This window comes from Aulonocara sp. 'chitande type north' Nkhata Bay, linkage group LG5 (assembly GCF_057382095.1).
Source record: "Aulonocara sp. 'chitande type north' Nkhata Bay isolate Kocher_YH1m ecotype deep benthic linkage group LG5, A_spYH_male_GT1.1, whole genome shotgun sequence".
Lineage (NCBI taxonomy): Eukaryota > Metazoa > Chordata > Actinopteri > Cichliformes > Cichlidae > Aulonocara > Aulonocara sp. 'chitande type north' Nkhata Bay.
The window spans coordinates 41,471,454-41,494,160 of record NC_141348.1 but is presented as its reverse complement, the minus strand read 5'-3'; the positions used below and the strand labels follow the sequence as shown (position 1 = coordinate 41,494,160).

The 22,707-nt window shown below is 41.0% G+C and overlaps 3 protein-coding genes across 3 annotated transcripts; all 3 read left to right on the top strand.

The window, feature by feature from the left end:
- The first annotated feature begins 1,290 nt into the window (after nt 1–1,290).
- Nucleotides 1,291–11,702, top strand: LOC147331350 (GPI-anchor transamidase component PIGU-like). The gene is made up of 12 exons (XM_086293634.1): nt 1,291–1,543; nt 2,977–3,041; nt 3,911–3,970; nt 4,825–4,887; nt 5,084–5,193; nt 6,035–6,135; nt 6,342–6,439; nt 6,599–6,753; nt 8,083–8,226; nt 8,362–8,486; nt 8,869–9,011; nt 9,268–11,702. The coding sequence occupies exons 1-12, from the start codon at nt 1,414–1,416 to the stop codon at nt 9,379–9,381; spliced, it is 1,308 nt and encodes a 435-aa protein (XP_086149760.1). The 5' UTR covers nt 1,291–1,413; the 3' UTR covers nt 9,382–11,702.
- Nucleotides 11,703–13,201: 1,499 nt separating this feature from the next.
- On the top strand, nt 13,202–14,749 carry LOC147331349 (E3 ubiquitin-protein ligase TRIM35-like). Its single transcript, XM_086294323.1, has one exon. It carries the CDS (start codon nt 13,202–13,204, stop codon nt 14,747–14,749), a length of 1,548 nt encoding a protein of 515 aa, XP_086150449.1.
- A 4,736-nt stretch (nt 14,750–19,485) lies between these two features.
- Nucleotides 19,486–22,707, top strand: LOC147331348 (zinc-binding protein A33-like). Its single transcript, XM_086294322.1, has 2 exons — nt 19,486–19,554; nt 21,275–22,707. Exon 2 carries the CDS (start codon nt 21,280–21,282, stop codon nt 22,705–22,707), a length of 1,428 nt encoding a protein of 475 aa, XP_086150448.1. The 5' UTR covers nt 19,486–19,554; nt 21,275–21,279.

The window sequence follows — 22,707 nt, the reverse complement described above, 5'->3', positions numbered from 1 at the left end:
TACTTTTACTATAATGTGAGTGTATTTGTAAGGGGGAAATTTAGACGAAGTATTAAAATACAAACTCAACTCTTCATGTCATGTAGGCATGAAGTGTTGCGTTTTTCATCCTTACAAAACATGTGCACCAATGCACCAAACTAAAATATTTTTCTCATACCTGGGTTTTATTTTGTTTGGGTTAAATATAATAATGTTGAAATCGGCCCTACTTCAATTCATTGCATCTTAAAAGAGCTCATATCTCTGTATAACTGTTAATTTAAAACAGGGGCCTCAAACTCGCAGGCCGGGGGCCACTTGCAGCCCACGTCACCCCTACTTGGGGCGTGTATATTGACATGAAGAAATATAGTACAATTTGACCCTTGAAGTTATTTATTTATTTATTTATTTATTTATTTATTGTTAGGGTGCAATAAGTGCAATGTTAAAATAAGTTCCTTAAAAAGCAAAAAATGATTTTATATGAAAGCAATATGAGCAGAGAGTACAAACATGTTGAGGGATTGGCTGTGTTAGTTCAGTGAGAGTTATTTGTAAAGAAAACAGTTTTCACTAGCAGTCAAAAATCACTTATTTCTGCATTTTTATGTTGTTAAATAAATATAACAGAAATGCTGCCACGTGTCTGGCCAGAAAGAGAGTACCAATTTGTTTATTTGGCAGTTCAATGAAAGGCTTCAGTTAGTTAATAGTGAGGGAAGAAATGCGTTCACCTTTACAATTTTATCTTGTTATACAATATTTGAAATTCAAAAACAAACTAAACACTACATTTTCTAAGATATTTGTGTGTTTTCTTGTTTGTTTGTTTTTGTACTCCTAGAACACTAAAGTGCTCTCCAATAAGATGACAATGCCAGCAGTGGCCTACAGCTTTAAGACCCCTGATCTAAAGAATAAAGATATGTACGCATCAAAAACACAAGCAATAATTTAAAAAAATCTAAAATGTCAGTTGATTAATTTTCAGACGGCATTTTATGCTTGTTATTGTATTATTTGTGTGAACCTATTTTAATGATCCCAACTTGATCAGGAAAAAAGTAAATTTATATTTTTAAACCGAGTCAATTTTGTTTTGATAAAACAAACGCAGGGTTAGCGGAAGCGCAGTGGTTCACTGTGTACGGCTTTTTGTTTTGATCCCATTCAAATAGCCTCCGGATGAAAACAACTATAGGACAATAAATGTTCCGCTTTGTGTGCTTACTCTGTTTGTGAGAGTGTGTTTCAAATGTAAAATGAATCATCAGTTGACATCAAGCAAGCGTGTAAAAAGATATCACATGCACCAAAAATTATCTATCTATCTATCTGGACTTTTGGTTCCCTCCCACCTTCCTTCACGTTTGGAGACTTGATTTCCCGTCGTGCACCTCGCAGGGCGGACAGCGCTTCCTTGTCAAGATGGCGGCTCCCTTGACTCTGCTGTTGATTGTGGCCGTTACGATCCGTGCCGCTTTGTTCCGGTCCAGTTTGGCGGAGCTGATTGCAGAGAGGGTGGAGGTGGTGTCGCCGATAACCGCCTGGAAGAGAGGTAAGCGCGGGTTCAGCGGTTTAGAGCCGCTGCGTTCCGTTCACGTCCGGGTCCCCTCACCTCTCTCTCATCCGCGCTGTTATCCGGTAACTCGGTCAAACCGGTTCAGCTGCAAAAATCAGCAGCTGAGACTCAAATTCAGAAAGTTCGGTGATGTTTTACTGACATTAAGCTAACAACGGACACGTTTTACTTTCTGTAGGGGAAGATTTAAACAAGTGTTTCTTTGCTATTTCCAATGAATGGAGCTCAGTGGTTGTTTCTCTGTCAAACATCCATCGACCACCAATAATAATGACGACCAGAGTCTCTGCCAGCGGCTGAACAAAGATCTGCACAGTCTCTAGTATTTGTGGACCCCCTGTAAATGACCCCCCCTCCTATGAGCCACATTCGTTTCCACGGGGTTATTTGCGCATAGTAAAGTAGACGTTACACCTGTAAAACATCTGGCTGACGTGTATAGTGTGTGTATAATGTTACATCAGCAAGTGTTTAAAAATTAATTTCCACAGCTACAGCCAATTTAAAATCACTACTTAGCCTAACAGGCACATGTCCCCCTGCCTTCAGGACCTGCTTGCTGTGAGGTGATGGTGCTAACAATTGCACCACCGTGCAGACACCCTAATTTGGACAAAAGTATACAAACAGACTGAAATATGTACACCCCCATGAATATTTGTTTAATTGCCCCTTAGCAACTGACTACCTCTTCTGTAATCATTGATTTATGAGGGCTCAAAAGTGATGGAGAAAATGCACATACCCCTGCCCCATGTGCTTCGATGGCCAGTAAATATCTGAGAATAATTAATGTACAAAAAAAATCTACTGGTTCACAGTGGGAGGCACTCACTGATTTGACTTTATTATTTGACAAATTTGTATCAGCTTTCCATTAGTTACCACAGACAAAGATTTTGTTTTAGATGAATTTGTGAAATATTAGTGGACTGTGTTTAAGTTTCCATTTAGCATATTATGACACGGTACCTGACAGGAGCCTGAGGTGCAGGTTTGCAGTCAATCTGAGGTTTTTCTGTAAAACACAAAACATGACCAACGTGCTGTGAGACTCGCACAGAAACACTTTGTGCATTTTTCATTACTCAGTTGTAACTGGAAGCTCTGGAACTGTTACTGTCAAGAGGAGGCATTCAAAGACAACAGCCCAGTGCTAATAAAAAATATTAAAAGTTGGAGATTTTAACAGAATTTATGATTTTGGCTTCTAACGATAGTGGAATAGAGAAAAATTAGTTTACAATGTCACTTCACTCTCGAAATTTCAGACCAAATTCACCAAGTTGAAGTTCCATAAATGCAAAAATAAACATTTTCCACAGTGACCAAAATAATTGTGGTTGTGATTTTTATTGTAATATAGCAGTTTTAATAAAACTGTTTCTCTGTTTGCTGTTTCTTTGCAGTTGTTGAAGGTTTGGCTCTGCTTGATTTGGGGGTTTCACCATATTCTGGAGATGTTTTCCACGAGGTGAATCTCTCTCTAACACAAACACCTTTTACAAAGTCTGAGTGAACACTGAATGTATATTTGTACATTAACCTGAAAATAATCGGAAAATATGAAGGAGATGGTCTGGAAAACAAAGATGAAACATTCTAGATTCTCCTTATTTCTTGGTGAACCATCACAGTGGAGGGGATTAGAGACACAGGCAACATTTCTAGAAACTTCTTTCAACAAAAGGTCAGATTTCCACTGAAGCAGCATTCAGATAACACCCAGGTGAAAACTTTGCTTACTAAGCAGCTGTGTAATAGCAAGAACTTCATCATCAGAACAAAGTGAGAGTGTCAGAGTCAGATCTTCTGAGTGAGGAGGGGCCTCCTTAGAGTCGGGCCATGGCTGGACCAAAGGTTTCTAAGAGATTAAATAGATACTCTAAAACATCCAGAGCAGGGTAGGGTGAGCACATCAAACTTTGTTCACAGATAATCAACAAACACAAAATGTATTATATCAAGATCACAAGAATCAATCAGCTGCCTGTTTGTAGACTCAAAGGATGAGTAGCATCTGTAAACCACCTCTCGAATGTCACATTCACACCAACAAAGTGCTGGTGCTCAGTCTAAAACCAGTTCCATGCATTTCCAGGTGCCGTGTTGGTGGAAAACGGACAATAAATGTCTTATTTAATTATATAGACGTGCTGGGATGTTTCATTTGTTCCTGGTTCTTGATTTTTCCATGACATGCTTGCACCTCATAGGTGGTGTATTTCTACAACTGAGATCTGAGTCAGCAGAAAATTATTTAATGTGTCTGAAATCCACAAATGAGGCATGTTGATGTTTAGATGTTCATGTTGAATTCTCCTTCTGCTCTGATCCTTTCAGACTCCTCTCATCATCTACATGTTTCACTTTTTGGTGGACTACGCAGAGATCACATTTATGGTGAGTCTGAATACAAAACATCATTTTGAAGCATTTTTTTCTTTGGGGGCAGTCTCATTACTGGAGAGGGATGGCTGAGGTGGAGCGGACTTGTGCAGAGGATGGATAGGGAATATGGGTCTTGGCCAAGAGCTGCCAGGTGGGAGGAAAAGAGGAAGGACACAGAGAAGATTCAGAGATGTAGTGAGGGAGGATGTTAGTGATCGAGTGACATGGAGGCAGATGATTGTGACAACCCCTAAAGAAGAAGGAGATTAAACTCTGAAGTGTGATCAAATTGATTGTAAAGCCACACACAAACCTCAAACCTTTTTGAGGCTGATGTTGATGAGAGCTGGTTCTCTGAGCACAACCCAGAACCTGAACGGCAGGTTTCAGTGTCAATCCACAGTTTTAAAGTCCAAAGGCATCAGCAGAGACACCAGGAGCGTGCTCGATGTTCGATGCCCACAGCATTATACATGAATTCATAAACCAGGATTCATCGTTAATGCAAAGGTTTAATGTGATTCCCAGTAACATCTGAGAGACCAGATTCAGCCCTGAAGTAGAGTGTCTCCACTCTCACCAAGAAAACAAGAGCTTCATGGCCACACTAATACGATCTTCACTTATCATGAGCCGTGTTCACCACATTAACCTCCTCGCTACTTTCCATAAAATAGAGATTTTGGGGTGGAGGGCACAGTGGAGGACACCCAGCTCTTATCACAGAGGACCAGGCACAAGGGTCAGAACAGATTTCCCTCAGAGCTTCTTGAAAATAGCAGACATCAGAGTGAGATGACCTTGAAGTGGAAATGCAGCAAATGTTAAATCAGGCATACTTCATTTTACCGTTTCTGTCTCCTCAGCTGGCCGACGTGATCACCGCTGTGGCTCTTTACATGGCAGTGAAGGAGTACAACAAACAAGTGGTGAGAACACATCAAAATACACAGTTTAAATACTTATGTGTAGAGAAGTAGGGTTGGCCTAAACTCCCAAACCCCGTCTCTAATAATGAACAGGAGTAACTTCAGCTCACGTGTTCTGTGTGAGACCTTTGTGTTTGGGGCTCTGTGTGTCTGCATCTGTTTCTTTTTCATATATTTGTCTTTGATGCCATTTCAGTTCAGAAAGCAGAAGTTTGCTTTGGAGGCCGACCGATACCCCATGGACTCTCTGGAGCTCATCAGAAGCCCCAAAGAAATGTACTACGTCCCTCTGAAAGTAGCCATGTTGTAAGTACCATCACTCATACTGCACACAAGTCGCACCTATAGAAATTCTCTCCTGCCAGATTCAGCTTCTTAAATTTCATCTTCTTACCCAGAATAACAAAGGTGTCACCACTCGGGCTCTTCCAGCTGCGAAGTTTATTATTTATTCTTGAGGCGACTGTTGTTGTGATTCGATGCTGTATAAATAAAACTGAATTGAATTCGGGGTCTAAAATGAATTCATATAAACTTGCTCAATTACAGTGAACACCATCACTCACCCACAAAACACAAAAATTCAGTCTCCACAAAAATGTCCAAACGATCCCGGATGAGCCTCCACTTATGTCCCAACTCAAAAGCCAAAACATAAATAAGGAGACGAACACCAGAATGTCAGTGAGAAAGAGGTTTATCTTGGCTAAAGTGGCTGCTACCACCCAGGCAAAGACTAGTGAGCCTCACTAAAAGCCTGCTGCAGGTATGCTTTCATCCACACCTGACTAAGTGTGGTCAGTTAGCACCAGCTGAACACACTGAGGAGATTAGGGGCTGCAGAGGGACGTAACAATGACTAGATTATAAAATAATGATCATTTCCAGTTGATAAGAATCACGTTTTAGCCTCTCAAGTTGTGAATGTTGTAAATAGCTGTGAGGAAAAGCTTCATCCAGACGATTGATAAAATTTCAGTATCACCTTGTGGAGGAGAACGCTTCACCTTCTCCGCTCTGAGGTTAAATTTGAGAAAATCCAGGGAAAACGGACAACGCACTGTATCTCCTGAAAATTCTCCTGTTTGTTTTCAGTTTATTTACTTATTTAGTTACTAATAATTGTTCTTTGCTTCTTTTCGCACAGTTACCTGCTGAACCCGTTCACCATCTTATCCTGTGTCGCCAAGTCGACTTGTGGCCTGAACAACGCCGTGCTCGCCCTCTTCTTCCTCTCCACAATAAAAGGTACACTTCAGATCTTCGTCTCGTGTTTGTGTCCGAGCAGGAAGTGACTGTTTCCTGCTGATCCCATTCGTTGGCTCTGCTGAAGCTTTTTTTTTAATTACATCAGAGGAACGTGAATCACTTTGCTTTTATTTAAATGTCGTTTTTTTAGAAGTTTGCTGTGGTTTTATCAGGTTCTAAAAAATTTGCCTTCTTTGTTTTTTCAGGAAATGTCTTACTGAGTGCCATATTCCTCTGCTTGGCCACTTATCAGTCCATCTATCCCATCACCCTGTGCGCTCCTGCCATGCTGTATTTTATGCAGGTTTGTCATCTATGAATGGAAGCAGATATTTCATTGTTTTAAATGTTTTATTTTCTCTCTGCTCTCACTTTTCTTTTGTCTTTTCCTTTGCTTGTTTGTTTCCGTTCCTTCGAGCATCATTGCTGGGATTTATCCACCTCCCTGTCTCTGCTCTTCCAGCGTCAGTACATCCCAGTGAATTTCCGTCGGGTCAGCTTCTGGTGGTTCATCGTGCAGTATCTCTTCATGTACCTCGGCAGCTTGTTTGTCCTCATCTGTCTCTCCTTTTTCCTGCTCGGCTCCTGGGACTACCTGCCCTCCGTCTACGGCTTCATGTGAGTAAAGAAAAGAAACGGCGGGGCTGAGGAGCTTTGTCTTCATGTAGTTTCTCTCAGGCACGCGTTCCCGAGTTTGTGGCAAAAGTGCTGAAGACAAGAAAGATAAAAATGAGTGAATTTGGCCTCACTCGGGATTATTCATGTCTCAGACAGCCAGTCGTAGACTGTGCTAAAATCCAAACCTCACCAGCTCTTAAAGCCATCCGAGAGTCGACAAAATCCAAGCTGCTCCTCAAAGTCGAGCACCTTGACCTAAAGCAGCAGTTAGAACCACCCAAGAGAGCAGGAGAGGAGCTGGAAGCCATGAATTGGCATAAAATAAAAGCACCGATGTCTCTGTTGTGTTGAAGTAAATTCTCATGTGAGGTTTTAAGATTTGATCAGTTCATTGGTTTGTTGATTTGAGGATTTTTGGCTTTTGTCAGAAAAAATTTAGATGAATGAGGTTATTATCTTTTCTACAGTAAATTAGAAATGGCAACCGTGGAAAACCCCAGATATACTCTAGAGCAGCCATGCAGAAACACAAGAGTGCCGCGGCCCACTTACAAACGCCCACAGAGCTCATCTTAAATCTTCACTCTAAACAAATTGTTAGAGAAAGTCATGTTTACGTAAAAATTTTCTCCAAAAACATAAAGCACACAGGCTGTTGGCTTTAAATTGTTAATGCTACACAGTCATGTGCAAAGTGTTAAGGACAGTGTGTGACTCACCTGTCACACACTTCAGCAATACATTTAGGTCAGAGTAACGAGTAATATCACAAACTAACCACTTGATTCCCCTTTTATATAAATATCTTTTTATAAATATGTAGATGACATGCATACTTGTACATACAAACTGAATTTCTGTTACTGTGGTCCAGCTGCAGGACCTTAGTGGCCCACAAGGGGTACCCAGCCCACACTTTAGGAACCACTCTTCTAAAGTATATCTAGCTTAATTTACTAGATAAACCCTCTCCAGCTGCCTGGATAGACTGCAGGAGGCAGCACAGGATAATCACTGTTAGCAATGCGATGTAATGAACTGCACTGCTTACACATCAGCGTTGCATCAGACACACACCTCTGTCAGCACCTCTGAGCTGCCATGCATAAGAGAAAATATCTCATGGTGTTGCATCAGCAGGAGGAAGAAACTGTCCATATTTGCGCAAAACGTCCAACTTTTTTATTGCATAATTACTCCACCAGAGGGCGCTGTGAAGCTTATTTATTTTCACTGTTCAGTTCCAATGAGTGCGTGTGATGTTTGAAGACAGAATAAACTCTGTAAGTGTGTCTGCATCTCTAATGGGACTGTTTTCTCTCCCTCCAGTCTCTCGGTTCCTGACCTCACTCCGAACATCGGCCTCTTCTGGTATTTCTTTGCCGAGATGTTTGAACATTTCCGCCTCTTCTTCCTCTGCGTCTTCCAGATTAATGTTTTCTTCTACACCATCCCTCTGTCCATCAAACTAAAGTAAGTCCAGCACCTCATTCTCACGTTAAAGGTCCTTCCAAGTTGACACAGTTTTTTTTTTTTTCCTGTTTAATAACCTAAACCTGAGTAAAACCACAACATGATGTATCATCTGTGTTTGTGTGTGTGCTGCAGGGAGCATCCCGTCTTCCTGATCTTCATGCAGTTAGCTGTGATCTCCATCTTTAAGTCGTACCCCACTGTGGGAGACGTTGCACTCTATCTGGCCTTCCTTCCTGTCTGGAGTCACCTGCACAGATGTGAGTGGGGGGGGGGGGACCTGACAACATTTCCACTCAGAGTCTGTGCTCTTACAGATCCTGGTTAAAGTATCATCACATAAAAAAAATGTTTTGAATATTTACCTTAAATTTATGTTGTCTGGGGTCAGAAACACTGCCGATCAGTGAGAGTAAAAAAACATAGAAACAAAGTCTCTGAAACACTGTAGAATAAATATGAAATAATAATACAGGATGAAATTAAAAAGATCTTTAACACTGATTGGTCAGAGATTTTTCATCAGCTCCAAACTGTCCTCAAATGAAAGTCCTGATTTTTCTCTTGTAGCATCTTAAAGCTTCATTAATTCATGTTTTTGATTTGATTTATCAGTAATTATATGTCTTTGTTCCTGTTCAGTCCTGAGGAACATCTTCCTGGTGTCCTGTGTCTTGCTGGCCTGTTCGGCTCTGTTCCCGGTTCTCTGGCACCTCTGGATCTACGCCGGCAGCGCCAACTCCAACTTCTACTACGCCATAACTCTGCTCTTCAACGTGGCGCAGGTAGGATGGTGTGCATGTGAGCCAGGGGGGCAGAGTTAATGCTGTTTATTTATTTAGTTAAAGATAAATGCAATAACGCTGTTAAATGAAGTTTCATCCATTTTTAGATTTGGGATTTTTTTTTTGTTGTTTCAATATCACGTCTTCTTTCAAAGTGGCAGTAAAGAAAATCTTATTTACAAGAGGCAGTCTGTAAGAAGAATCCCCCCCGATAGTGCAGTCTCGGTGTCCTGATATAAATATATGTCCCCTTCAGATCCTGCTGGTGTCAGATTATTTCTACGCCTTCTTGAGAAGAGAGCACCACCTCACCAACGGGCTGTACCTGAAGAGGAAGGACGGCTCTGAGGCGACGCTGATTCTCAAATAAAACGCACCCGTGTTTGCACTCAAGGGAGGAATAAACTCGTCTTCTTTTTATCCTCAGAGGGAACAAACAAAAACTGAAGGAGGGTAAAAGACTTTCAGACCTCCTGTGGTCCTCAAACAGATCAAAACGGCACACGCAGAACGTGCGCACGGTACAGCGTCACATGCAAACAATAGCACTGCAACATACAACATGACAGACGTGTGGGATGTCGACACGTGGCTTACTCTGAAGCCTCACCTCCACCTGTAACCTCCACCTGTGGTTACTTCCTGTAAGCCACTCTGGGAAAGTTTATTTTTTGATGCTTTGTTGTTCTTGCAGCTCCAGGTTTTATTTTAAAGCACCAGCTGTCGCGCTGAAGGAAAAACCTCTTTTATTTGATCATTCTCGCCCACGTGCACGTTTCCCTAATTGCCTTTTTGTTAAAAGTGGCATCTGTCGTGGCAGAGGAGAAAGAAAAAGCTGTTTTTAAGAGCTTAGAAACCTTTAGTTTCTCACCAGTTTAACAGTGTTTGCCTTTTACAGTCTGCTCTTCAGTTCTCGTTTACCTAAAGTCATCTAAAGTAAAAACCAGTTCAACCTCATTGTGTTGCAGAACACTACTTGAGATTTTGATCAGAAACTGGAAAGTTTTTCTGGCGAGAAGCTGCGTTTGTCAAACATCAGATAATAACAACTACCGAGCAGGAAACGAAGACTGCAGTGAATGTGTTGACAACTGAGTCGCTCGAGTTTGGCATGTTTGGAGAGCAGAAACAGATAATCATCATTAAGCTTTGGTGGAGGGTTGGAGACTGGTCCCAGGAAGAACACACATAATAATGGATCCAAATATTTATGATGGTTTTGGTTGTAGATTTAAATATCACAGAGGAGCGGAGTCTGAAATGTAAAGGGCCTTTCTTCTTCTTCTTCTTCTTCTTCTTGTTTTGGACCAAGTTAAAGCTGCAGTGAGCTCGTGTTTTCCACTTTCATATAATTCACCAAATGAATGCCTGCTTTACTCGTATTTCTGCATGTCATCAAGGTTATTTATTTAGATCAAATTTGTAATTAACATTAAAATATGAACTCTGATGTCTGTTTGGTGAATATTAAGGTACCAACAGGCAAAAAAGTGTCAAATGGTTAATTAGTTATATTTAAAAAGTAAATTAAAACCAGCTGTTTTATTTTCCATCTTTATGTCCTTTATATTTACCATATTGACGTATGAGTGGAGTCAATCTGAACATCTTCGCAGATGAAAGGACGACTACATGCATGTTTATAAGACAGTGTCTCAAATCCACTCTACACACTCGTTCTGTAACAGTTCCTCTAATGTCCACTAGAGTCTGGCTGTAATGAGTCAGTCCCCATAGGCTCCCATGTTAAAATGTCCAGCTTTACAGCACAAATAAAAATGCTTACAGACAAGTGCATCCATGGTTTTGGCTAACTAGTTTCCTCCTTCATAAGGTGTTTGTATTTTTAATGACTCGTCTGTTTAATTTTTATTTGGCTTAAAGTTTGATGCTGTTGCTGCTTTCACTCTCAGGCGGGTAGAGTTACAGGCGTCACCTCGGCTAACTGAGTCTGAACCGGACCTTTCGACTGTGTTTGTGCTGTTGGTGCCTTGTGGAGCAAGGAGCAAGTGTGCTTCAGCGTTGGTGAATGAAATACTAATATCTGCCTGTACTAAGCACTAATTAGCAGGTACGAGTGTCTGAGAAACTGCACTCGGTTTATGAATGAAGTTGTTCTTTTTGTTCAAAGGTTTTTGTCAAACTGCAGCCAGATTCAACCACAGCGACACTTTGAACACTGATTCAGTCACTTTGCTGGTGTGACTTCACTACAAACTCAGACTCAGCTCAGAAACCGTGTATGATGGAATTGGGACATGAAATCAAAGTTTTGTTTTCTGTTCATTGATGATTTCTCGTTGTAACATGAAATAATTTTATCGGCACCTGTGAACAACCATGTTTGCTTTCAGTAGATGTTGGGAAACATGCAGTTACATTAAAAATGAAAAACACATCCTGTGTTTGTGTCTGTAAACTGCACCCACTCACTGCCCAGTAACATGACAACAGTCTGTTTGTTTTGGGCAAATAGCAACTGTTTTAATGCCAATGATTCATTTTTGGTGTATTTATTTGCTGCACTGAAACATTTGCTCAGATTTTGTTTTGTGAAAAAGGAGCTCTGTGTTGTTTTGATACTGCGTGTATGTACGAGTTTGATTAAAGTTCAGGGTTTACAAGGGCCGACGTTACGTTTGATCCGTGATTGTCATAAATGTTGATTAATAAACTCCGGGTGCTGGTTTAGACTCGTCTATTCTATTTCTCCATGCTGGTGTTTTCACACTGATTTGGTGCCAGATTACTAAATTTGAAAAACAAAAGTCTGCACATGCAGGGGGCAGGTGGAGGCCCAAAACTCACGTTGGGCTAAAATAAATACTGACAGCTGATATTCAAAGTTCAGCCAATAAACCAGTTAAGGAATCTACAATGAGACTTTGGGTTTCCACAAAGCAGAGAGAACTCTTCAGGTGACTCCAGTGTAAGTTCTACAATAATCTGTGGATTCTTGGTACCCAGCAGAAAGCTGCAGCCACTTTATCCGGGGCTTTCTAATCTTTTGGCTTCAGTTCAGAATTCTGACCTCATGCGGCTCTAGAGATAAATGAGCAGGTGCTTGAGAAACACTTGGAACCTTGGAGAGCAGAGTCCTTAGATTTGATTTAGGATTAGTTAGGATCTTTCTGATAGAAATCAAAAATCCCACAGAAAAACATCCACACCACATGATTGTGCAGCCGTGTCTGACTGTAGCTATGTTACGAAAGAGATTATCTTTGGTGTGTGAACTGTGGTTCAGTCATGTTTTTCCTTCTTATAATCTTTGGTCTAACCTTTTAACTCATGCTTTTTTTTTTCCATCCCAGTGACCATTGAAATTATAGTTGGGGACGTATTCATTTAGATATGAAGACAGGAGTTCCAAAATAACTGAGTGGTGAGATCTTGTTTCTCAGTGAAAGCTATTAGACCAAGTGGACTTCCGATATATCCTAAGGAGCATAGATATTTTTATTTTTATCACCCCAAACACTTACCTTTGCATTGCTATTGTGGTCTACTTGTGAAAATTAATGAAAAATAATTAATAATACCAGGGCCTCGGGAAAAAAAAAAGAGGCAGGCAACTGGGGATGCTGAAGATCTGAAAGAGGAAGAGCGTTTTCCCAGGTGGACCAAAGAGTGGAGAGAATAAAGCAAACACAAAGGGAAATGTAACATCATCTTATATCTGAGTTGGGATTGTGGAGGGGCAGGAACCATCACTGCTGATATAAACACACAGTCTCACATCCACACCTACAACCTGTTTAGAATCACCAGTTAAACCAAGAAGAACATCAGTGAGGAGGAGAGAGCCGGAGTACTCAGGAGGAAACCTGACATATAACAGTGCAAACAAATAATTAGCTCACTGTGCATGCTCTCTTTCAATATACCTGCCTATATCAAAAATGTTGATCAGTTTGAAACAAAGGCTGGCTCTGTAGCAATCGTCAGATGAAGATAACCCAGTAATGTGGGGAATTCTCTGCATGAGACAAGCAACCTTGTGAAATGTATTTTCCTCGTTCTTTGACCATATAGGCATCAGATAACATACCTCATAAGTCAAAGTTGGACTTGATTTCTGTTCAGTTTGCTTAGGACGAGTAACCGGAGGAGACGTGAGTTTTCCAACTACAGCAGAAAGATCACCGGGGACACTGGAGTGCTGCTAAACCTGCTGCTAGTTCATTGCCATGGAAGGGAATTTAAAAAAAAACCCAAATGTGAAGCGCAGTATTTCTTTTTTACAGCCATCTGCCGTTTTGCTTCCATTCCAGGGCAAACTGGCTGCACAATCTGAGTCTGAAAAGGAACTCACCTGTTCGATCTGCCATGAAATCTTCAGAGATCCGGTCATCCTCTCATGCAGCCACAGCTTCTGCAAAGAATGTCTGCAGTTGTGGTGGAAGGAGAAGGACACCCAAACCTGCCCACTCTGCATGAAGATACCCTCATCAACTGACCCACCTGTGAGTTTAGTGCTAAGGAACCTGTGTAAGACTGCTGTAGAGGAGAGAGCTGAGAGAGCAGAGACACCACTAGCAGCATCTGAGGCTCTCTGCAATCTGCACGCTGAGAAACTCAAACTCTTCTGTTTGGACCACGAGGAGCCCGTGTGTCTCGTATGTCGAGACTCAAAAGCACACAACAACCACAGATTCAGACCCATTGAAGAAGCTGCACAGGATCAAAGAGTGAAGCTCCAGGTGTTTCTCAAGTGTTTACAAGATAAACTGAAGCTCTTTGAATACGTGAAAGCGAACAGTGACCTCACTGTAGAACACAACGTAGTGCAGACTCGGTACATAGAGAGCCAGATTAAGGAGCAGTTTAAGAAGCTTCATCACTTTCTGTTTGAGGAGGAAGAAGCAAGGATCACCGCTCTGAAGACAGAAGAGCAGCAGAAGAGTCGGATGATGCAGGAGAAGATTGAGGCTCTGACCAAAAAGATAGCAGCTCTTTCTGAAACCATCAGTGCCACACAGGAGGAACTGAGAGCTGATGACTCTTTGTTTCTCTATAACTACAAGGCTGCAGCAGAAAGAGTCCAGCAGCGACCCCTGCTGGAGGATCCTGAGGTGGTCTCTGGAGCTCTGATCGATGTGGCCAAACACCTGGGCAACCTGGCCTACAACATCTGGAACAAAATGAAGGAGACAGTTTCCTACACTCCTGTGATTCTGAATCCAAACACCGCTGAAGGACACCTCATCATCTCTTCAGATCTTACTAGTGTGAGACAAGGAAGCAAACAGAAGCTTCCTGAAAACCCAGAAAGGTTTGACAGCTATTCGATCATCATGGGCTCTGAGGGCTACGACTCGGGGAGTCACAGCTGGGACGTTGAGGTTAGAAATGATGGAGTCTGGTGTCTCGGTGTGCTACAGGAGTCAATTAAGAGAAAGGGACAATTAAAGACTGGATTCTGGGAATTAAGTCGCCACGATGGGAAATACACAGCAGTTGCTCCAACACTTTCACGCAAAGTCCTCGCAGTGAAGACGCTCCAGAGGATCAGAGTTCGCCTGCACTGCGACAAAGGGAAGCTCTCATTCTTTGATATTGATACCAACACACTCATACACACCTTCAAACTCACTATCACTGAGAAGTTGTTTCCTTACATTGAGACCAAGACTCTTCCGCTGACCATACTACCATCAGCCATCTGTGTAACACTAGAAGAGCAGCCACGTTTAAAGGCATCTAAAGAGTATATGGTCCATATCCAGTGTAGTTAAGCATGTTTAGATAAGATAAGATAAGATAAGATAAGATAACTCTTTATTGTCATTGCACAGTCATACATAGTACAGTAGTACAATGAAATTGGAAAAACTGTCCTACGTCGGCACTACATATAACACAACACGACACGATATGACACATCACAACGTAACAAACAACACAACACAGTATATTAACTTAGTATAAAAAAGAAGAATAAGTGTATGTGTATTGCACACTGTTATTATTGCACATTAATTATTATTGCACCTTGTTATAAATATAAATATTATTGTTATCGTTTTAAACATTGTTACCTCCCCCTAAAAAGTCCAGGGAGGTATCCAGTCAGGTCAGCTATTTGCATTGATCAGGGCTGTTGCCCTGTTGTAAAAGCTGTCCTTGAGTCTATTTGTTCGGGACCTCAGCAGCCTGAACCTCCTGCCAGACGGCAGCAGCTTAAACACCCGGTGTCCTGGGTGTGTGCAGTCCCGTAGGATGCTGCGTGCCCTCTTGAGACAGCGAGTGCTGTACAGGTCCTTCAGGGAGGGAAGAGGATGTCCAATGATTTTTTGGGCCATGTTGATGACCCTCTGGAGTGCCTTTCTGTGTGCTGTGGTGCAGCTGGAGAACCACACACCGATGCAATATGTCAGCACACTTTCAATGGAGCAGCGGTAGAAGACTGTCAGCAGCTCCTTCTTCAGGTCTATTTTTCTGAGGATTCTCAGAAAGTGGAGACGCTGTTGGGCCTTCTTTAAGACCGCAGAGGTGTTAGAGCTCCATTGGAGGTCTGTGTCTATGTGCACACCCAGAAACTTGAAACTGGAGACCCTTTCCACGCACTCCCCGTTGATGCTGACAGGCTGCAGCTCGGACTTCCTCCTTCTGAAGTCAACTACCAGTTCTTTTGTTTTGGTGGTATTGAGGTCCAGGTTGTTGTCTGCACACCAATCTGACAGCCTCTGAACTTCAGCTCTGTATGCAGTCTCATCTCCCCCTGAGATGAGCCCCACCACAGTGGTATCATCTGCAAACTTGATGACTGTGTTGTCTGGGTGGGAACTAACACAGTCATGTGTGTACAGAGTGTACAGTAGGGGACTCAGTACACAGCCTTGTGGAGAGCCGGTGTTGAGGCTGAGGGCTGAGGAAAGATGAGGCCCCACTCTAACTCTCTGTACACGGTCTGAGAGGAAGTCTCTGATCCAGCGGCAGGTGGTGGAAGGAAGTCCAATTTCCAGCAGTTTATCTATTAGTCTGTCCGGGAGTATCGTATTGAAAGCAGAGCTAAAGTCAACAAAGAGCAGCCTGGCGTAACGGCCCTGCACTTCCAGGTGAGAGATGGTGGTGTGGAGCGTTGTAGCAATGGCATCTTCAGTTGATCTGTTAGCTCTGTATGCAAACAGATGCTGGTCGAAGAAGTCTGCTTAGAAATAATCATAGACTTGTAATCAAACATTTCTATCATATGAAAGAAATGTGGGTGTCAGAGTATCAGAATCACGTCCACAGATAGCCAGTAACAGGTGTGTCCAACAAGGAAATGCATGGCATTGGTGATGGATACTCCCATTGTACCCATCACCATCGGATACGAACAATGACAGGAACAATGGTGGAATATAACTTATCTGCATACTTCAGAATTAATAGTAAAGCACAGAAATATCTCTGTTATGCAACTTTGTTACTTCACTCCACTTGTAGATGGAAATATATATATTCCATTTATTTTTAGCTTTATTATGCTAGAAATTTTAAATTGCAAAGGCATAATAAATATTATGCTATATTCCAATACCCTGCAGTATATTAATAATAAAAATAATATCTAGCTGCAACATTAAAGTGAATAAGTGACATTAAAATCTTTATGGCATTTTTTTTACATGGTTTCCAGTGTTTGTGTGTAAAAGTTTAGCTATGAACAGAACGCCACCACTGAGACTCCTGCTGTGATTAACGTGTCCTGGTCTGTGTTCCTGTTCAGGGTCGTTGTTCAAATGTTGCACTACCAGTATATGTGTGGTGTACTGGGGACAAAACTCATATCTCAGTATCTTTACACAAAAATATAAATATGTTCTGACCAAATACTATTAAAATTTTAAAAAGCAGTTCTTTCACCTTGGTCTAAAATATTATGTTGTTAAATGTTACTTTTTTAAAACTTAAAGTTTAAGCCAAAATCACTGGAACAGTGTCTGGTTTAAATGCAAAACTCACAGTTTTATGTTCATTTAACTTCATGTCAGTCACGATGGATCAGTCTCTGAGCGTTGCTGACTGTGACCAGGCCGGCACGCTGATTCATAAAAGGAGTTTTCTCCTGCTGAATTTGTTGTAAAACTGTTAAATCTTCTTTATATTCATTTTTGTTCACTTAAGTGTCAAATGTGACACCAAAATTATATAGCAAAGGGGAAAAACAAGTTTTTTGTGGTTTTATCAAACTGGTAAGTATTTAAATAGATTTTTACTAAACCACTGAAGTGGTTCCAATATTTTAATATTTCATGTTTGAAAACAACAAACAAACAAAAAACACATTCACATTTTGCCTCCAACAGTCCTTTAATTTATTTGAATATGATAATTTATCTCAGTATTTTGCAAGTTTAAGTAATTAAATCTATGAAAGTGAATGTTTCTGGGCTTCCCTGGTTACTTACTTTTATTTTTTTGTATGTTTCCTGTTTTAGTTTGACAGTGCATCGCCTTGTCTTGTTACTTAGATTGTCTTCACCTGTCTCTCCTTCCCCACCTGTTTCCCCAGGACTTGCTTTATTTTTGTATTAAGTTTGTAAGTTTAATAAAACTGCTTTTATTTTTTTTTATTTTTTTAACTTTATTTAAAGTAAACAAGTTTACATATAAAATGCTTCACCCCTCATGTTTTTGAGTCCTCAGTTTGGGTCCTGCCTGCTACATAGCTTGACATGACATACTTGGGCAATCTGAGCTAAAACATCTGGAACAACATGAAGGAGGTGGGCTCCTGCACTCCTGTGATTCTTCATCCAAACTCTATTCATCTACACCTGAAGATCAAAACACGCGATCATCGAAAAACTGTTTTCATGTATTTGCACAAAGAAAGAACCACAGATGATATTACCAGTGACTGTGAGAGTGGAACAGCATGTGGACCCTTTATCCACATGTTTCATCTCCTGTTGTTTTGGTCCGTACCTGAGTGTGATTACTGTGTTCACACTGCACAAACAAACCACACCAAGGGGGAAAACAAATCAGAGTTCAATTTAAACCGACTAAACACTGCAGGTGTGAAAACACCCTTAACCCTTTACTGCATGAATTATGACAACCTCAGGCAGGAATGTTAAGTATTTTTATTCATCTTTAGGCAAGAAAAAAAGATTTGTGAACTTCATTTTTTAAAAATGTACTTTTCAAAGAGTCTTTTGAAAAGTACATGTTTGCCACCCACTGGTGGCAGGGCATGGTGTGACACATCAGTGTCCAATGTAGTGGTTTATGTGCAACTATACCATCAACACTGACACAAATACAAGAAAACAGCATTTGAATAGCTGTAACTGTGGTGACCATTATGCATGAAAGGGTTAATCCAGAGTCAGCACATTATCAGACTGCACAGATGTAATAAATATGGGAATTAAAGGAAAGAACACTTTTAACTTGCAATTAGAAAATTCAATTAGAAATTGGCTGTGTTCAGACTGACAGATGATTCATAAAGAAGTTTGTCCAGCTCAATTCTACATATGACATTTGAAAGGGGACAGAAGTGTTTTTTGTAATACTAGTGGGCTCAAGTAATTTAATAGTCTGGAAAACCTCATTCACAAATTACCTCCAAAACATGAAATTAATTTAAACTGCAATTAATTTGTTTTTATTTTTATCCCTGAAGTAAAAAAAAAAGCTGTAAAAATTATTAGGTTTTGAGCTTAATTATTTTATCTACTTTTGCTATTATATTTTTCATAATCTTCACAGATCAGTATTGTCCCATTCACTTGGTAATATTTGTGACTGAAGTAGGTGGTTCTCTGGTGCTCTGGTACATATGTTCAGTTATGTGTAGAAGAAGAGTCCACTGATGTTTCAAACACCCTTCTTTGTGTGTTGTTTCTAATCAAGATTTTAGGTTTTGTTGAACCAGCTCACACAAAGAAAACTTGTTTATCTTAAACCTGAATCACAGTACACCTCTGAGTGCTCTTTCTGCTAGACTGTCATCATCTAAATCCTCTGAAGCCACATCAGTGTTCACTTTCTTGCCTTTATATAGAGTGTGCTTTGATGTTGTGGGGAGAGCTGGGAGTCTGTCAAAGGAAGTGATTAGTGGACTGCACGTCTGAGTCATTATTACTCAACTTTCACCCATAAGTAACCACCGGCATCACATCGGTTAGATTTTGGCAAAAAAATAACCTCCCTTACATGGGAGCTTCCTCACAGGCTGTTAGAGGCAACAACAGAATCAGGGAAGCTCTCATTTTATATGATATGTTAGAATCTGTAGTAAAATCCTTAATAACACATGAAAATGGGTCTTTTCAATCACAATGTTTGTTCAGAATGAATTGCTGAAGTGGAACATCTTTGAATGGCAAAAATGTACACATATAGGGAAATGTTACTTGCTATTTGTCTTCCTCTTTCGATGTGGACATAAATCACATGACAGCTTCATTTTGTCACCAATGCATTAAAACTGACCATCAGCAGCAGACACAGCCAGAGGAATTACAGCTGCTGGGGGAAGAAAGCCGGGAACACTGAAACGGAGGAAGGCTGGGGTACATCTGAACCTGCTAATCAGGAAGTAAGTTTCAGGAAGCTTCCTCATTATACAATGCAAATCTAAACACTCTGAATAGATCGCTGTCACTGTAGTTCTAAATATTTAACTTTTACCTTTGATTAAAAAAAGAAATTACTTGACTTGAACTTTTTTGCAGATTTGTGTGCTGCAGTTAAAAGTTTTATGTTTTCATTAAATAAATATTTCTCTTTTGTGCATCTACTTTAATTCATGGACACTGAGTGAAATGGTCTACAGTACTGTCTCTTTACTCAGTACCATCCTGTGTCTGGTGTGCTTAGGTTAACTATGAAGCAAGATTAATGGGTTAGCCGGCTCTACTGAGCCAGAGATTTTAGTGTTGATGGCTGTTCTCGATTTATAAATAAATAATAAATAGATAAAATTTTATTTATATAGCACCTTTCAGAATCACAAAGTGCTGCACATAAGATAACAAATAATAAAAAGGTAAAACAGACAATTTAACCAAAAACAGTTTTAAAAAGGTGAGTTTTGAGTTGTTTTTTTAAAAAACAACTACTGAGTCCACAGTTCTTAATGTATGAGGGAGAAATTCCACAGTCTCGGGGCCAAAGGTGGCAAAAGCTCTGTCACCCTTAGTTCTCATATTAGTCTGTTTTATAGCAAGTAAGCCCTGATCAGATGACCTCAGGGACCTGCTAGGGACATAGGGCTGTAGCAGATCGTAGATGTAGGGCGGCGCCAGTCCATGCAAGGCTCTAAATGTCAAGACCAGCATCTTAAAATGGACTCTAAATTCAACAGGAAGCCAGTGTAGTTGAAATAGCAATGGTGTCACATGTGAGTACTTGGAGGATTTTGTCAACAGCCTATAGCTGCAGCGTTTTGCACAACCTGCAGACGAGAGAACCTTTGCTTAGACACATAAACAAAGAGTTACAATAGTCCAAGCATGAGGAAATAAATGCATGTATAGCTATCTCTAGTTCAGGGCGAGATAAAATAGGGCTTAACTTAGCCACATTTCTTAAATGATAAAAACAAGACTTTTCACGTGCCCATCCAATGTGAGAGTCGAGTCAAAAGTGAAACTTAAATTCCTGATAGAGGATTTAACATACACTGAAAGAGGACCAAGGGCTTTCACTATCTGGGATAAAAATGTATTCGATTTGCCTGGTTAGATCACCAAAGTGGTTTAAAGTTGTTGGGAAGTAGCACATCTTCACTGATTCCAGTATGCTGTGTGATAAAGAGTCTCTGCTGAAGGAATAGGACATTTTTAAGCAGGATCTTACTAACATCAGTAAATTAATTTGAGGCAGATCTAATTGTGCGTTGCATTGAATACATCATCTGGATGGGAGCATTTGTTCGATATGCCTTTCTGCAGATGGGGCCTTTCCAGATTTGCAAGTCCATAGGCACTAATGCACCCCCATAGATTCAGAAAGCATTGATTACAAGCTGGATGGTCTCTCTCCTTGTCAGTCCAGAAGATGCAGTGCTTTTCTGAATCATAATCAGTTATGGCTGCTTTGACTGAACTTGAACTTGCGTTTGCAGATGGCACAGCAAACTGTGCTCGCAGACAATGATTTCTGGGAGTATTCCTGAGTCCATGCAGTGATCTCCACGACACAATTGTTCCTGTTTTTAATGCAATGCTGCCTGAGGGCAGGAGATTTTTTAAGTCCTGCCAACTTTTGGGATTCACATTTAAACTGAGTTCTTTTTTCTTTCTTTTTTTTTGTAGGCAAAATGACTGAAAAAGATCTCTCCTGTCCTATCTGCTACGACATCTATAGAGACCCTGTCGTCCTCTCATGCAGCCACAGCTTTTGTAAAGACTGTCTGCAGCTGTGGTGGAGAGAGATAAAAATAAAATCCTGCCCAATATGCAAGACGATTCCTTTACTGAACGATCCGCCCTGTAACTTGGTGTTAAAGAACCTCTGTGAGGCCTTCTTAATGAAGAGAGTTCAAAAACCTTCACAGTCGGAGTCTCTCTGCAGTCTGCACTCTGAGAAACTCAAACTCTTCTGCCTGCACGATCAACAGCCAGCATGTCTCATCTGTCGAGATTCAAAAGTGCACAACAGTCACGGATTCAGACCCATTGATGAAGCAGCACAGGATTACAGGAAGGAGCTCCAGGAATTATTGAAGCCCTTACAGAAGAAACTGGAACTATTTGAACAGGTTAAAGAAAATTACAGTCAGACAGCACTCCAAAGTAAGATCCAGGCTTTTTACACAGAATGGCAGATTAAAAAGCAGTTTAAGAAACTTCACACGTTTCTAAAAAAGGAAGAGGAGGCCAGGCTGGCTGCTCTGAGGGCCGAGAAGAAGCAGAAGTGCAAGATAATAAAGGAAAAGATTGGGGCCCTGAGCAGAGAGATAGAAACTCTTTCAGAAACAATCAGAGCCACAGAGGAGGAACTGAGAGCTGAAGATGTCTCATTTCTGCACAACTACAATGCTGCACTGAAAAGAATCCAGCAGCGCCCCCTGCTGGAGGATCCACAGCTGGTCTCTGGAGCTCTGATAGATGTGGCCAAACACCTGGGCAACCTGACCTACAACATCTGGAACAGAATGGGGGAGATGGTCTCCTACACTCCGGTGATTCTGGATCCAAACTCAGCTCATCCACAACTCATCCTGTCTGAAGATCTGACCAGTGTGAGTGTGGGACTGAGAAAGCAGCTTCCTGACAACCCAGAGAGGATAGAAAACTATTTTGTCATCCTGGGCTCTGAGGGCTTCGACTCGGGGATTAACAGCTGGGATGTTGAGGTTAGAAATGATGGAGTCTGGTGTCTCGGTGTACTAAAGGAGTCTGTTCAAAGAAAGGGACATATACACACTGGATACTGGGAACTCTGTCACCAGGATGGAAAATACACAGCATCCGCTCCACCGCTTCCAGATAAAGTTCTCTCAGTGAAGAAGCTCCAAAGACTCCGAGTTCAGCTGGACTGGGACAGGAGGAAGCTCTCGTTTTTTGATCTGGACACCAACTCACACATACACACCTTCAAACACACTTTCACTGAGAAGCTTTTTCCATACATTGGCACCAAGACTCTGCCGGTGAAAATATTACCAGTGATGGTCAGTGTAGAAAAACACAGGGTTCCATTATCAGTGAAGTTTTCGCCTCTTTCTAAACTCGGTCTGATCTAA